We start from the raw sequence: 17,096 nt of genomic DNA on the forward strand, positions 1-17,096 counted from the left end.
CGACCGCTGTTCACCAAGAAACTTTCGCAGTGGTGCTGTGAGATAAAGGTGCATGCATCTTATGAACTTAACAAAACAACATAAATGAAACAACTTTCATAAAAGATCCATAAGGAGAAAGGAGGATCGTCGTGCAATGAAAATTGCCCCAAATTTTATTAACTGAAGTTTTTCCATAGGAAGCTATAGAAGGTATATAAATTACAATAAAAGCAGCCACGAATATAATAAAATAACTGTAAATTTTCGGATGCAGATATCTAAGAAAGCTGAGAATGTGAGCCTTGGTTACGAATTAACGTTTGTAGATATGCTGAGTTTCGATGTTTTTTGTCTATTTTAATTCATATTTTTTTTGTGACTCTTAAAATTGATATTTTTGTTTTTTCTGTTTACTGATTAGAGAAATATTTAAGTCGTATAGTTTTGACAATTTTTTCGCGGCAATTTTTCTAATTACAAAGCATGATTTCCTTTTAAAAACAATCTTCAGTGAAATAAAGGACAACTTATTTATTAGAACTTTCTTTGTAGAAATCCTTTATAAAATTTAAATTTTTAATCCTTTTTACTAAAAGGATCTCAGGATTAAAAGTGCTTTTTATATGTTGTTTGCGTTTCTTATATTCAGCCCGTGCCATGTGCTTCAAGAGATATTTAATACTGCAGGCGTTTCGAAACATACTGTATGTTGCTCTCAGTTTATAATGCAAGAATAACGTTCGTGGTTATGCAAGCCCAATTAATATGAGAAAAGCATTCGGTATTTCGGGCTTTCAAGTTCGAAAAAAGAAAAAAAAAAAAAAAATTCATGCCAAAAAATTATTTCCCCATAATGGGAAACATATATGCCTGGAAATTTCATTTATACACTGTAAATGTAAGTTCCAGTGAATTTGATATCATAAAAAAATTCATTTGGAATACATTTCCAAATTCAATTTACCTTCTATACCTCATCTCGGCTCAAAATGGTTTTTCTTGTGTCACTTTATAAATCGTATCTGTATTTTCAGACCTAATGGAAAAAAGTCTTCATCGATCATTCATAGTTAGAACGGCGGTTTCTGAAGAGAGATTGATATTTTGCGTTTTTAAAAATAGCTCTGAAATTTTAAAAAGGCCTAGTTAATTTCTTGAAGCATAGATGTAACATGCATTGCTAAAATTCGCTCTCTACCATTTTATTTTGACAGAATGCGTTTTAAATAATTAATTCCTGTTTGGGGAAGAAGCCTTGTATAATGTCCGGAAGAATTTTCTTCAATTTTCCCGTGAGAAGTATAATCAGTCTGACCTGTAAAAAATGGCGCCTAATTTGAGTTCCAGTTCTTCTCGGAGGTGCTCAGCGGGACTAAGATCGGGAATGTTTCTAAATCAGTTCAGGTTTTCAACACCCATCCCCTCAAATCATAGAAGCACAAACTGTGTTGCACCGGCAGCAAAGCTATCCTCTTAATATAAACATTCCTTCTCGAATTAGTGCTAGATGGCTGAAGGTACACGTTATCAAGACTCACCACGTAGCTCACCTTCCACCTCTCCGATCATATGAGCTAAGGAACCTGGGCCAAACTATGAAAATCAGCTTCAAACCATGTGCATGCGTTACGAAAATTGGCATTTGACATAACATATTCAAATATGAAGTACATCTCATCATCCGACTGCCAGCCTTAGCGAGACTCATCGTTCCAGTGAGTAAAACTTGTTTTTGCTGCTAAACAATGTTAAATTTCCACAGTTCCAAAGCCCTTGTTTCCACTACTCTACGATCTAATTGCGGTGAGATTTTCGCCAATAAATTCAATAAGCAACCAGACATCTTGTCTCTTCTATATCTTGTATATTCCAGTCTCCTTTTACGTCTGACCTTTCAATCGGCTCTCGAACGACTTTGTTTAGTATGGCAACATCATGCGTTCCATGTTCTTTAGCTTTAACAATGCTTGCGCCTATTTTGGGAGGTGAAGTTACACTGCACATTGCCCTAATTTACTTTTACCGGTTTTTTTATTTAGCTCATTCTTACCTTTTGCAATATGTTAACGTTATCTTAAATTGTATGTGCCATTTGATATAGTATCACGAGTTTGGGTTATTTTAAGAATCTTAAAAGGCCGAGAAATATTTCTAAATGAATGGTAATTGCTTATTCGTTTTACACCATTCCAGAGTACAAAAGTTTTTTTTAAAACATTATACTTTTGGATAAGGAGAATTATATAGGAGTGAGGATAATGGGAATTATCTGCTGCTTCGAAAATCCTCTATGAAGGCATCCTTCTCCTTTGACAGATAGTCCTAGCGTGCTTTCCAGTAACCAAATAAACGAAACCAACCTTCCGGTACCCGAACACCACTGAGTACTGGAAGTTTGTTCGCTTAATTGTCTTATTTTATGGATGCTATATCGCTATTATTCAAGATAAAAATGAAGATGAGAAAAGGGTTAAAAATCTTAGTTGATTTCTGACTAAGTTTAAATTTTATTAATTTTAGCAATTTTATCCCTGTAAATATCAAATGTACCGATAATGTACGGTCATTACTTCTTCCCTTACAATTCCCGTAGAGATCTTTTTCCGATTTTGACATTTATGTGCAGAAGCACTGCTCCGAGGATAAGAAACTTTTTTTACCTTTTCTTCGAAATGAAAAATGTTTCTTCATCAGGAATCCCTCTCTAAAACTTGCCCGTAGTTACGAAGTCTATATTATTATTACAGTTATTCTCCCGATTTCTTAGCATGCCTTCGTGGTGTAATGGTCAGCACACTCAGCGCGTATTCGAGAGGTCCGAGGCTCGAGTCCCGGCAAGGGCATTGCTCATTTTTCATGTCTTCTGTTTCGAGATAACCTAATGTCTCTACGAGTCAACCAATCAAATTCTTTGATGCACTGGGCAAGAAAGAATCGAAATGTGGATAAAAATGAGATGTTCCAAAAGGATAACTGTTCTGCATTTTTTTAGTGGTTCTTGAAAGCAATAGTGATTCAAGGTTAAAACGCAGTGCGTCGTACATGTTGGTTACCTGCCAATTTAACAAAAACATAATGCAAAAGATGCTCTTTAAGTTGTTATTAATGACCATGTTATGTGCATATTACGATAAGCCAAGAACTGTTTTGCAATGTTTTATTCTGTGCTGTTTTCCGTTTTATGCATGTTTTTTTAGGAATAAAATATCGGGCACGTCATTTGCTGAAATAATTTTTTGTCAAAATGGATGCACTTTTTAGAACCTTCTAATACTTTATGTGCTGTATGATATTCTTTTTGAATGTTAGTTTGACACCAAGAAGATACATTAGCTACATGGCATGGGATCCATTCAGAATATCTCCATTCTTTCAAATCAACAACACTTTTGGTTCAATTAATCCGAATCTGAATGCTTCATATGTCCTCAACATAAATTATTTGAAGTTGTGTGCTTATACTCAACATATCTCTGATCCAGAAGTAACAGAGAAAGTAAAAATTCAATAATTTGAAAAGTATAGATACTAGTACAATGCGGTCTGCACAGAAAGGCCTAAATTCGTTTAAAATAATGAAGGATTTCCTTGTCAGAATAGTTACATTTTCACCTACAAATGGTGCTTCAGTTGTGTCAGAAAGCTCATACTGCACAGCACAGTTCGTAGCACGACACTCTGCACAGCATCGAAGAGAGGATTTGGCTGTAATTCCGGTTATATGATGGAGAATAACTTCTTCCAATGTGGCCGACCTCTGTATTCCTGTCACTTAGAGTAGTCCTATAACTAAAAGCCACAGGGGGGCGTAAAGACCTTGGTGGCCATTTCTGTTGGAAAAAGCGACTACGGACACTGTCGTCGTCAGTCGTTCTTAGATGCAGCGGGTCCTGGACAGGAAATGTGCGAAGCCGCATCTTTCTGCAAAAATGTTAGGCTTTGGAGCACTTTTTCTTGTAGAAAGGGGATGATGCTATCCTTTAAAAGCGCTACATAACACTCGATTCTGATAGGAACAGTTTGAAAAGCATCCTCGTGGATTTCCTCAATGAAAAAGGAGCCTGTAATGAATGACGCAACGAACGCGCATCACGCTCTCATTTTTGGCAAAGGGGATTGCACAACGCGTATGGGCTCCCTCTCGACCAAATGTGGCAATCATGTATATTTACACTTCCGTAAAGCGAAAAATGCAGCTAGTCAATCTGCAGGACGTTTGAGAGCTTGTTCGTATTCTTTTCATCTGTTGAAAAGCCCAGTTTGTAAGTTCAGGACTTATCTTGCAGTCGCTTGGTTTCATTTCCCGTGTATGTTAGATCTGGAATCTTCGTTTTGCCAATGGCATGCAACTACCTAGTTTTAACCAGAACGTTCAGATTTTTGCTCTGAGGCCTATCATACACTGGTGAAATAAATTGAGAGAATTTGCATATTTTATTGAATTGCATGAAAAGAACTGAAGGAAAAACCACTGCTTCTAGATAAAAATGCAAATCTTGTACGGCAAATACGTAAACGTACACGTATGTGTAGTCGGATCCAGCAGAAAAACAGGCTTTATAAGCGCGTGGAGGGTAAGACGAATTGCGTTCGCTAGCACACCTCGGCAAATTTCTTGGAGTTATCTTCCAGCAATCGGTTAAATTCACATCGGAACAGTAAAACTGAGTAACCACCAACGTTTAGATGATGGAATGAAGTGGCGAATTGTGGGGGGCTAGAGGCAGGCCAATTGCAAGTCCAGATGTGCAGAGAGTTTAATTTAACGCCCAGCGTCGTGTGTAACCTATGGAAACAATTCCAGGATATTGGATCCATCGAGAGAAAGCCTGGGCAAGGTCGTCCGAGAGCCACGACGGCCAGAAAAGATCGCTATTTGTCTATTTTATCGAGGCGTAAAACATAGGGGCTACAGCTTTTCAGCTCTCTCGGGACCTGTATGCAGCCACAGGAACCCGTGTAACTAGGGTGACTCTTTCCAAAAGACTGAATGAGAAAGAGTTATTTGCCAGAAGACCGGCTGTTTGCGGCTCGCTCACGTCTACGGACAGGAGAGTCCTATTAGCATGGTGCAGGAAGCATAGTGATTGGAGTACGGAGCAATGGGCGACCGTTCTGCTACTATGTAAGCATGTATATGTATGCACTATGTAAGCAAGTATTATGAAAGATGTATGTATTATGAACTACTTGTATATAAGCATGTACTATGAACTATGTAACTATGTAAGCATATATTATGAACTATGTAACTATAAGCATATGTTATGAACTATGTAAGCATGTATACAGAACCAATGTATGCCCTTATAGGCCCCATGAGGTGTTGCCCCGGATAGTTGCGGAACCTGGACTAGACCCGAATAGTCTTAGTAAGCCGCACAGGTATCCAGATTCTGCTCTCAACTCAACTCACCGACGAGTCCCGTTTTAGCCTAAACATCGATTTTCGCTGTACTTTCATGTGGAGAGAGCCAGAGATCCGCTACCTACCCTCCAATGTCCGCGAAATCAACAATTATAGCGGTGGCGCTGTCATGGTCTGGGCAGGCATCATGTTGGATGGCCGCACACCTCTCCATGTCTTTGACAGAGGTTCAGTGACTGGTGTGAGGTATACGGATGAGGTCTTGGAGCCCTATGTTCGTCTTTTCCGGGGTGCAGTGGGCCCCGATTTCATCTTAAGGACGATAACGCGAGGCCACATAGAGCTCTTCTGGTCGACGAATTTCTCGAAAGGGAGGATATTTGCCGGATGGATTGGTCATCAGCCAGATCTCCAAACCTCAATCCTATAGAGCATGTTTGGGACGCTCTGGGGGAGGGCAATTTCAACCCGCAACCTCCTCCGAGAACCATCCAGGAACTGAAAACTGTGTTTCTGAATGAGTGGGATTTATTGCCACAGGCACTGATAAACTGCCTTATTTCCAGTATGATATCACGCTGCGAGGCCTGTATGGCTGTAAGAGGGGACCATACCTCCTATTAACCCATTTCTTTTGTGTCTTCTGCAACCGCTGTTTCAGATCTTCAGACTCCCATGAGTGTTACACTGGAATATATGTGTCTATTATAACTGTTGAATGTTTATTTTGTTTGTATTATATCAACCTATGTTCACACCAAATTTTCTTTAAATCTGTCCAGTAGTTCTGGAGATCGTAGATCAAATATGAATATTCTCTTAATTTATTTCACCAGTGTAGTAACAATTAAATAAGGTCGTATCGCACCATACACCCGAAGGCGAAGAAAGTCCTAAATGGAAAAGTCATGCGGTCGAAATTCATAACAGTCGTTTCTTGAGTCACTATCTAACACGTATCCGTCTTGATAGTGACTCAAGAACCTTAAGAATCTGATCATGAGAACTCAAGAATCTCAAGAATCTGATCTTGAGGATACATCTTGCGTGATCGTCACACCGTCCCGTACGAAATGCTAATTCTCCGGGTTGTTAACACGGCAGCTGTTGGGGGGGGGGGAATGTAACTACAGGCTGTAATATTTTTCGTTATTAAAAAAAAAAAAAAAAAAAAACCTTGTCTTTCTGTGCATTTGTATGAAAACTATGTATTACTCTCATATAAGTCTGTACTTTTCGAAATACTGAATTTTTCCTTTCTTTGTTGCATTTGGATTAACTGTCGTATCTCTTTAGTTAAGTTATTAAAATATTGTCACTAATCGTGGCTTGTAAAATCGAAAAAAATGTTAATTTCTGTCTTCTGCACTCATAATTACAATTTAATCTAATCTGAAATACAAGAAGCAGTTAAATACGTCGTGGAATAATTATTTTTGTTTGTTGTTTAAGACGTTTGGGGAAATTTTATAAATATTGTAGCTTTTATCGATCTCTCAGGTTTTCCTAGCTCGCCCGTCGGCGGTTTTCCTTAATCTCTGGAGATCTTTGTTAAGTCTGCATAAAACTGCGCCAAAAGGCTTATGCAATTACTTCTTAAGAATTTCTACAAATGTTAAGAGCTAGAAGGACTGGTATTCGCCGGATTAGTTCTGTCAAAAAGGGGTGAAATATGCTGGAATTACACAAGTATACTTCTTGAGATTTAGTGGAGTATATTTTTATTGTACTTGCTAACTTAAAGTAGCATATTTTGTCTTTATCATCGTGAATGCTGTCAATGTCTTGAGGATTTTCAGTGGCTTAAGCATGAAATGTTTATGAAAATAATAAATAATGATAATTTAATTTTAAGATAGCAAATGATAATTATGAAAAATCTGAGGATACTGGTTGTATATAGAGTATTTTCTAAGATACTAAATGTGATACTTTAATAAAAAAAAAAAAAAGGGAGTGTTTAATATAGTAATATTTTTCCCCTCCCTCTCTGAGAAAGCTAAATGAAATCACTTTTCTTTGGCTCCATATAAAACTGTATTAATTTTCGATGCGAAATTGTCTGGGAAGGTAAGTTAAGAGAAAAAACAAGGTTTGTAATGAAATACTATAATGTTATTTTTTAATATAAATAGAATAATTTTATTCTTCAAATGCTCTTGCTTTCTAAATGATAAATGAAATCTAATTATTTTGCAACGTAAAGAATTTATACCGGCGGTTTATTTTCATTTTGCATTTCGTTTCTTCATATTTCTTTCCCTTCCAAACTCATCAGTGGCCGAGCGGTAAAATCGCTGAACACTGGTAGTTCGGTCCGAGGTTCGAATCCCGCGAACGGGCTGGCTGCGTGGGTGTTTTCGTGGTTTTCCCCATGTGTAACGTGTATACGAGCCAGTTTCCCTTGGAAGAAAGTCCTCCACGAAGGCATCCCTTCCCTTAGGCAGATATCCCTAGTGTGCTTTGCCAGAATTAAATACACCACACCACACCACACCACCATTGCAATCCAGTTTCGTAATTTGAAGCAGTAATTCCAACCCGTGTGAATGTGTAATATAATAAAGTGACTACGCTTCATCAGTGGGTCAGGATATAAGTTCTTGTACTTCACAAAAAGTTTTGAGGTACTTTTTTGGTTTTTATGTAATTGTAGCCCGAGTGATCCAAAAGTAATAGAAAACGTAAAATTCAGTAATTCGAAAAATATAGGGAGTAGCACAATGCCTTTTCCACAGAAATCGAGGGGGAAAAAAGGAGATTTTTTTTTTTTTTTTAAATAATGAACGATTTTACTGCCAGAATAGTTATATTTTTACCTGCGGATAGTGCTTCAATTGCATTAGACGTTCTTACAATTTCATTAGACGTTCTTCAATTGCATTAGACGTTCTTACAATTTCATTAGACGTTCTTCAATTGCATTAGACGTTCTTACAGATAGAGGCTCATCAGCGGTCGGCGGTAAAATCACTGAACACTGGTAGTTTGGTCCGAGATTCGTATACCGCGAACGGGCTGGCTGCATGGGCGTTTTCGTGGTTTTCCCCATGTGTAATGTGTATACGACATAGAGTTCCTTATAACGTCTTCCGCGAAGGCATCCCTTCCTTTATGGAGATAGCCTTCGAGGCTTTGCCGTAATCACATAAACCAAACCAAACTGACAGGCAGACGTACAAGAGGGTGGAACACTAAAATTTCACCGTTACAGGTATAACCACCATTATAGGTACAGAACAAAGTCCGTAATCCGGACTTCCATTATCCGGAATGATCTATAATCCGGACCTCAAAGCCACAAACTTTTTTTGTATGCTTTAAGTATGCGCATTACGCGTTTATGCATGCGTGTTTAATGTATAACAGACGGTATAAGCTAGGCTAAAATTATCTTTTCTGATTCTAAGGCATTTCAGTTAATGTTGCGTTTAATGTATAACGGACGGTATCAGCTAGGCTAAAATTATCTTTACTGATTCTAAGGCATTTTAGTTAATGTTGCAGTTCCTTAATCTTCTAATTGGATCCGGCTTATTATTTTTTGCATATTATGTCAAAAAGAGTTTCCAATTCTAAAGCTGCCAAAGGGTCACAAAGAGAAAGCATGTTTCGATGTACCACTTCCGATAGTGAAGAAAGTGACAGAGAGGTTATTGAAAATGAAAAAATTTCGATTGACAAGTTAGTCGGTATTCTCGACACACCAATTACAGGACTTGAACAGTGTGGAACTCAACAAGAAATTATGTCTGTTTATAGAATTAAAAAGAAAGTATTAGCACAAAAAACGAAGCAACTTAAACAACTTACATTGAAAGAAATGTTTAATAAAGTAAACAAATAAATATTGAGCTTTTTTTTTCCTCCGATACCCTTTAGATCATAATTGCTCTTTATTTCATAAATTACTGTTTCATATTTTTAATTGCATCATTTCTGCATGCCATCTTACCAGATCTAAATTGATGATCTATAATCCGGAATCTCCGGAGTCCCGACGTGTCCGGATTATGGACAAGACCCGACGGTTTCCCATTCCTCTTTCTCTCTCATCAAAACACTCCAGAGGACTTTCAGCTCGCCAGCATTTTGAACGCCTTCATACCACACAGACGTTGTATAACATTACAGCTGGTCAAGGTAACTGCCATCTTTTACGAGAGTGGCTGCAAGACAAGGCGTGGCACTTTGCAAAATTCTGAAAAGGCTACAGCTGTAATTCTTGTCACCTGATGGTGAATTTTATTTAACATCGCCAGTAACGTCTGCTGGGCCTGCGATTTCATGTAGCTTCAAAAGTTACAAAATATGAGGTCTGGAGACTGTGATGCCCATTCGTGTAGAAAAGAGCGTATAAAAACTCTATCATCGTCATATGTTGATCGCAACACATACTGGACAAGATCTATGTAGAGGCGCTCCATCCTTCGTGAAAGTAGCATTATTGGAGCACTTACTTCTCTTACAAGAAGTTTAATAATGTTGTCTCTCAAAACCGCTGCGTAACGCTCAGCTGTGAGAGAAATAGTTTGAAATTTACCAGTATATACTTCTTTAAAGAAGGTGCGTATATTGAATAACAATGCAAACTTTCGCCAACCTATCATATTTGGCTAACACAAAGAGTTCGCCACAATCGCGTGTGTGTTCTCTCTCACTAAAATACGAAATTTAATCACGTGTATACGTTTAAAGTTCATTTAAGAGAAAAGTGCGCGTCGTCAGTCCACGGAAGGTTTGACAGCCACTCTGCATTGTTTTGCATGTGTTGAAATGTCATGAATTTGTAAACTGGACCTGTCTTTAAATCGGTTCTAGCAAATTTTGGATTTTGTAAGGATGCATCTTTATGATTCTAAGTGATCATCAGACAGTTCAGTTCTTCGTGAATGGTATAACGCCGGTTTTCGTCTGTCAAATGAAAATATAACCATTTTAATCCCATGTCTTTCTAAACTTCTCTGTAAAAATCGCGTCCTGCTACTGCGTACTTTTTTATTATTGTATTTTCCCCCATAAGTATTATATCACCCAGTATATTATTTTGTTACCTTTGGATTACTCGATATACAGTCAGAAATTAATTTTTATTACCATATATTTAATATTTACATATATTAATGTATTACCTTCTTTTTACAAATTTCTTCTGCAGTTCTTTCTTTTTCTCAGAATAAATATGGGTCTGTTGTTCTGAGGAAAAACCATTGTGAGAACCGATAACTCGTTACTGTATGCTTAATGGGTCAGGTTAAAAAATGTTGGGAAACACTGTTATAAAAGCTTCGTTTTAGCTGTTTTTCCAATATTTTGGATTCTTGCCGCAAAGAAATAAGATGAATACTCACTAAATAGAAATTTTATTTTTAAGTATTAATAATGTCATTAGACTTGCTAATAGAACTGATATTTAAGGCAATAATGTGTACCTACTCATTTTTTTAACCTTTCCTCTAAATTCAAGGTAAAGGAGCAGTTTGTCTAAGGACTGACAGATTTCCATATTCAACAAATTTTATTTAACAATATTTATTTTATTCCAGTCCTCAATATCCATAAATGTTTTACACATCTTATTTCATAAAGTGTGTATTTCCGTCCTTTTCCTCCTCTCCGTACACGTATAAATCTTTCATGTATAGTTTTTAAAACAAGTCAATGAAAGTGCATACACAACATAATTTGCTCTGAATTTTGTCAATTAATCTTCAGGTTGACTTTTTATCTCTTGTATCTGTCAAATTCTCATGGCAGATATTTTTTGTAACATTTTTCTTAGTTGAGAGTATTAGGTATTCATATTCTTATTATTGAAATTATATATTTTAATATCCATTTTCATTGATACATTTTTCAAAGAATTTTTTTATTTTTTCAGCAACAAGAATTTGAATGAACCAGACATCGAGGTAAAAAAAAAAAAAAAAAAATTATTCCTTTATTTTTTTTATTTATTTATGAAACAATTGCAGTAATGCGCACATATGCATTTTTATCCTGTTGTATTTCTTTTGCAAATATGCAAAAGAGTTTTCCCTTTTTATGAGTATGTGTATAAGGAAAGGTGAATTAGTTTTAATGCTCATCTCAATAATAATGTCAATGATTTTTAATTTCACATTTTAGGAAACATGCCTAACCCTTTCTAAGACATTTTAATATTTATTTGCAGGAAAAATTTGCTCGACTGTCGCTTGCTTTCAAAACTGATAAATTTACCTTGGGAAAACGTCTGGAACTACAAGCTCGACAAAGAGATATCGCTGAAAAAAATATTGAAGTCGAATTAAAAGCCTTAAGGGAATCTTTAAATGTAAGTCTAAAAATGTGATTTACGTTTCTTCCCTCTTCTTCTTTTACATGTTCTCTGAAAGTACGTAACTCTCTTTCAATTAAAAATAAGTCTTTGGAAATGCGTTTGTTTCCCGTCATTTGCTTGAAATGATACTGTGATGCTTATATCTTGGGATTATAAGTCCAGTTTTTCTCATTCAAATTAAAGATGGAACGAATTTTAAATTTTCTTCTCCTTTAGGTAATTAGTGTTCTTAAATCTCAATTTTTTAATCTATTAATTAATAAGAAAAATAAAGATTAAAAAAATTCAGCGTTAAGTAAAAGTTTTTAATTAGAGCAGAATTTGAAACTGTGTATAATGGGAAAACAAGCTTCAAAATACAGTTAATAAAAATCATTAAGCTACAAATGAAATTTAGTAAATGAAGTGTGTAATTAAAACTCTTAAGTCTTTGAGGTCCATTCTCTCATTATAATTTGAATCCTTACTATTATTTAAATGACAGAGTGAATTTTTTACAGTTTATCAAAATGTTTGAGAGTGTAGAGCAGGAAAATTATTTCAAGCACTAAACATGGAACCCTGAAATCTCTCAACAAAATTAAGAGGCATTCAAGACTGCCATGAGGTGATACTGGTAATTCAGGCAAAGAACTTTCAGGTGTGCTAAAATTACAACAGTCACTTTCTTCCCGAAATGAACGCTTCTTATAAATATCAGTGACTTATCTTTCCAAATTTTTGGCTTAAAACAATGGATTTTTTGGGTCGGGTTTCGAAAGATTTGAATGACAGAAAAAATGGGAAGGTATTCAAGTTACCGAATAATCGGAATTCCGAAGATACATGGGTTCGAGAATTCGAATATTCCATCTCTAATTTTAATCTGTTATCCTGCTATTAAGACATATGCTATAATTGAATTTAAGAAATATATTTTAATGCATAACACCAGGCAGCAGTATTTGACATATTTGCCACATTTAAATACTGAAATTCGAGTTGATTTCAAATCTGGTTTCCAAACTCTCCTATTAAGCATCGTTTTTTAAGAAATTAATGTTTTACTTTTTTCTTAAAAATGCAGTAATTTAGCATAAATGTATAATCTGTAATAACTAGAGGTAATTAAATTGGTTATCATAAATTAAGGAAAAATCAAAAAATAGCGATAACTTCCTCAAAAATAAGCCAAACCGTGTAAAATTCGAATATGTTGCCAAGTAAGAATAGCTGAGTAAAGCTGCTGTATGCAAATTAGTGACGCTGCTTTCGGAATACGTCATCTGCGAGGAGCATAAAAGTCCGTGTTTGAGAGCAAGCCCACATATTTCATTGTGATAGTGACATCAGAAATCTGAGATACCCAATTCGTAACAATGACCTCCAGGCATCATTTGCCTGCAGAACTGCGATGGAGAGCATTGAGAGCAGGACAAAGTCAAACAGAAGTGGCCAGATGGCTAAATGTGAGTCCTTCTGTGGTTCATAGACTTTGGAGGCAATTTCAAACCACAGATTCGGCATCTAGAAGGTTCAGCCAAGGACGGCCAACTGCTACAACGAGCGCCGATATTTGACACTATGTGCACGCAAGAATAGAACCCCTACTCCGACTCTTCTTAGATCCTCCCTTGCTGCAGCCACCGGAAGGTTCGGGTCAAAGTCAACTGTGCGTTAGAAATGCTTCACGAAGGTGGTCTGTGTGCGAGGCGACAAGCCATTTGTGTGCCGCTCACGTCACGCCATAGGAGGGACCGTTTTCAGTGGGCACGACAACATGTCCACTGGACGCCTGATCAATGAAGGGCGGTTCTCTTGACGGATGAGTCCAGGTTTAGTCTAGAAAGCTATAGTAGGCGTTATTTGATATGGAGTGAACCTAGAAACCGTTATCATCCGTCAAACATCCGTGGAAGAGATGCATACGGAAGGGGCAGTGTCTGTGTTTGGGGTGGCATCTCTTTGGGTGTCCGCCGATAACATTGCGGCAAAAACATCGCGGACGAAAACGTCGCGGAGAAAACAACGCAAGGCGAAAATGTCGTGCTACAAAACATCGCAGTTCTAAAACATCATGGTACAAAACATCGTCGTCGAAAATAAAGCGGTTCAAAAACTTCGCAGTTTAAAAACATCGTCGTCGAAAGTATCGTGGTAAAAAATAAAGTATCTACAAATCATCGCATGATGATAACATCGCAGACATGCTTTTTTCAGGCTTTAATAACTGTAAATGGATATTCCCATAATGATTTGTGAGCGCAAGATGTAAAGAAGGATAATTTTTACTTTCATATTTTTTATATTAGAGCCTGATTGAACGTATCTTATTTCTTGAAAAGCACATTCTTAACTTGAATTTTGAAGTACAGTGGAAGAAATTCGATCGCATTTGTCCCTTTTATACACTGTTATTTTGATACAATTGATGATAGAAAATTAAGTCGCAACATATTTCCGTGACAGCAAACAAAAGCAGGAATTCGATGCCTTTAAGTTAAAATTTGGAGCAAAATAATTAAATTTCAGTCGGATCTGTCCCCATTTGCTAATGATAAGTTTTGATTCCCGGATTTGAAATCATCATCATTAGCTGAAGTATTATTGTAAGCATCTGCATCATGAATGTTATGCAACAATCAAATTGTACGGATTAATTTTGAAGTGACGAAGTTTAGAGCAAGCTATTCTAAGCAGTTACTAGGCTCACCAACAGTCAAGCTGTAAAGTCATTGAATATTGGTAGTTCAACCTGGGTTCAATTCCAGGCAAACGGGCTGACTGCATGAGTTTTTTTCATGGTTGTCCCCCATATGTAACATGGGTATGAACCAGTTTCCCTCAGAAAACTTTCCACGAAGATATTAATCCCCTTAGAGAGGTGTAGCATGCTTTACTTAATAAATTTTGCTTTACTTTGTAATGTTGTGCGCTTCCAACCTGCACGCAACAATAGTGGTGACTGCTAAGAACTGGAAAGTAGACAAAGTCTTGAGAAGGGTTTAAATCCCTTTTTATTCAAAATTACAAATGTGTGCTCTTGACGCTCACAAACTACGCCGACCCAGCGGTAAAATAAAAATGAGAAACCAAGAAAAGAATAGTAACAAGTGACTAACTACGAGGCTCTCTAAACGTAACTAACCTCACCGTGTTCTAAAATACCGCTGATAATTCAGCAAACTTCTGAATATTACGTTGAAAGATTACCAAACTGTCGAGGCAAGCACACAGGCTGAAACGCGTGGTTCTTAAATTTCTAACTAGCCACCTCCACGCTCGTGAAGCAAGAAAGCACACTTTCGAACTCGTTTCCCTTCTATTTAACTCAGATTACTTCCGCTGACAATTTGAATCCTTGCGCATTCTACTAAAATTTACATACTCTGGCATTGGCAATTCCACGGGAAAGTAAGGCTTGACAGGAAAGATAGTTTAAACTTAAAATAAATGTTAGTTAAAATAAATATAAACCCTACAACTTAATTAATTAAATAAACCAAAACAACTTATAAACTGTTACTGTGTTTAGGACAGAAGAGGGAAGCAACCAAATTGAAATAGACAGTTAAAATAGAGACTCTTGTAAATTAAAGTTAGTATTTGACCTATATATATATTTAAACAAATTTAAATTCTTAACAAATACGTATAAAAGTAAAAAAGCAAATTTAAATTCTAAAAAAAGGAAAAAAGCCAAAATAATTTAAAAATATGCAAACATGTAAAATATTTAATTCTCGAACTAATCTACAATATCATATATATATATATATATATATATATATATATAACAAGCAAGGTAGTTAGTAAAATATTGTATGACCAATTGGTCTAGATAACATTTTGCGCAATATGCTGCAAAATAAGTAAATTAGAAATAGTAGTAAGCTCGCCTAAAAGTTACCAGGAGCTGTGGCCCGAAAAAGTTCAACACGTTTTTAAAAAACAATGTCATTGAAGGGTGAGAAATATGCTACACGAGAAAGGAAAAAAAACATAGTAAAATACTCAGTGTTGGAAACTAGTAATGGCAAAAAATACAGTAAAATACCTATGGATGTGCCATTTGATATATATATGTATTTAAAAAAAGAAATTTAAATTAATCTAATAATCAAATTAAAAACTAATTTAGTCATTCCATGTAAAATTATGCGTCAATTTTAATGTATATTTTGCACCCTACAAGAATACTACAAATTTTCTTAGTATTTTCCTGTTTATAATAACTTTCACTTGTACATATTAGGCTTTGAACCAACTATGCACAGAGTCAGATATGCGAGAAGTTATAACAAAAACCCAGCAGCATGTAGATATTGTTCAACAAGCCACAATGAGGATGTCTAGTCGGGCCGAGACTTATGGAGCTGTCCAACAAGTAAATATTATTCTATTACTTGTACGGTTAATATGAAAAATATCTACAGTCAAAAGTCTTTAATCCGGAATGATCTATAATCCGGACCTCAAAGCTACAAACTTTCTGCGTATGCGTAAACGCATAAAACCTTTGCGCATGCGCATTTACGCATGCGCGTTTAATGTATAACAGATGGTATAAGCTAAGCTAAAATTATCTAATTATCTAATTATCTATTTCAGTTAATGTTGCAGATTGTGTTGTTCCTTAATCTTCTAATTGGATCCGGCTTATTACTTTTTGCAGACTGTTAGAGCAATTTTATAAAAGTAAGCTTGAACTTTCGATTATGTAAAAAAGAATTTCCAATTCTGGAGCTAAAGAATCTACAAAGCGAAAGCATGTTTCGATGTCCATCAAACAAAAAGTGGAATTGCTGCAAAAAATTGATAAAGGCATATCCTTTGTTTCTCTAACCATTCCAAAAAATCTGTTTATCAATTTCACGCTGCTCTGCGCGGGGGGGGGGGGGGACATCGCGGCATGCAATGAACTGGAAGTTGATCTGTCAGCACTATCCTTATCTTCAGGGCAGATGTTTTTATTTTATTCGGCTTATAATTCCTTACTAAATGTAGTATTTCATCTCGATGTACTAGGTCTTTGATATGATTTAAATCAAATTCCTCGTCGTTATAAATATCACGAATACAAATCAAACAGTTTTTTTGGTTGCAATTTTCTAATTTCGTCTATGCGTAATGTATGCTTTACGCATGCGCGCGTTGAAAGAAATGTTTAATAAAGTAAACAACTAAATATTAAGCTTTTTTTCGTAAATTTTGATAACCTTTAGATCATAATTGCTCTTTATTTCATAAAGTACAGTTTCATATTTTTAATTTTATAATTTCTGCATGCCATTTTACCAGATTTAAACTGATGATTTATAATCCGAAAAAACTGATAACCCGGAATCGCCGAAGTCCCGACGAGTCCGGATTAAAGACTTTTGACTGTATATAAAATAATAGTTTGATGCAAAATTTATATTAAATTGTGTCAGTCCTATTCCT

At 36.0% G+C, this 17,096-nt stretch overlaps 1 protein-coding gene across 11 annotated transcripts in view; it reads left to right on the forward strand.

The window, feature by feature from the left end:
- LOC118186247 (uncharacterized) overlaps positions 1-17,096 on the forward strand; it is a 303,304-nt gene that overhangs the window by 245,550 nt on the left and 40,658 nt on the right. For all 11 annotated transcript variants that reach the window (XM_085814751.1, XM_085814752.1, XM_085814749.1 and 8 more), the window contains 3 exons: positions 11,232-11,262; positions 11,526-11,666; positions 15,907-16,038. In XM_085814751.1, coding sequence (XP_085670877.1) covers positions 11,232-11,262; positions 11,526-11,666; positions 15,907-16,038 — 304 coding nt within the window. The remainder of the gene's footprint in view (positions 1-11,231; positions 11,263-11,525; positions 11,667-15,906; positions 16,039-17,096) is intronic.

The sequence above is a fragment of the Stegodyphus dumicola genome, chromosome 4, assembly GCF_044657685.1.
Source record: "Stegodyphus dumicola isolate Sdum_Otavi_A_Nest chromosome 4, ASM4465768v1".
NCBI classification, from domain to species: domain Eukaryota; kingdom Metazoa; phylum Arthropoda; class Arachnida; order Araneae; family Eresidae; genus Stegodyphus; species Stegodyphus dumicola.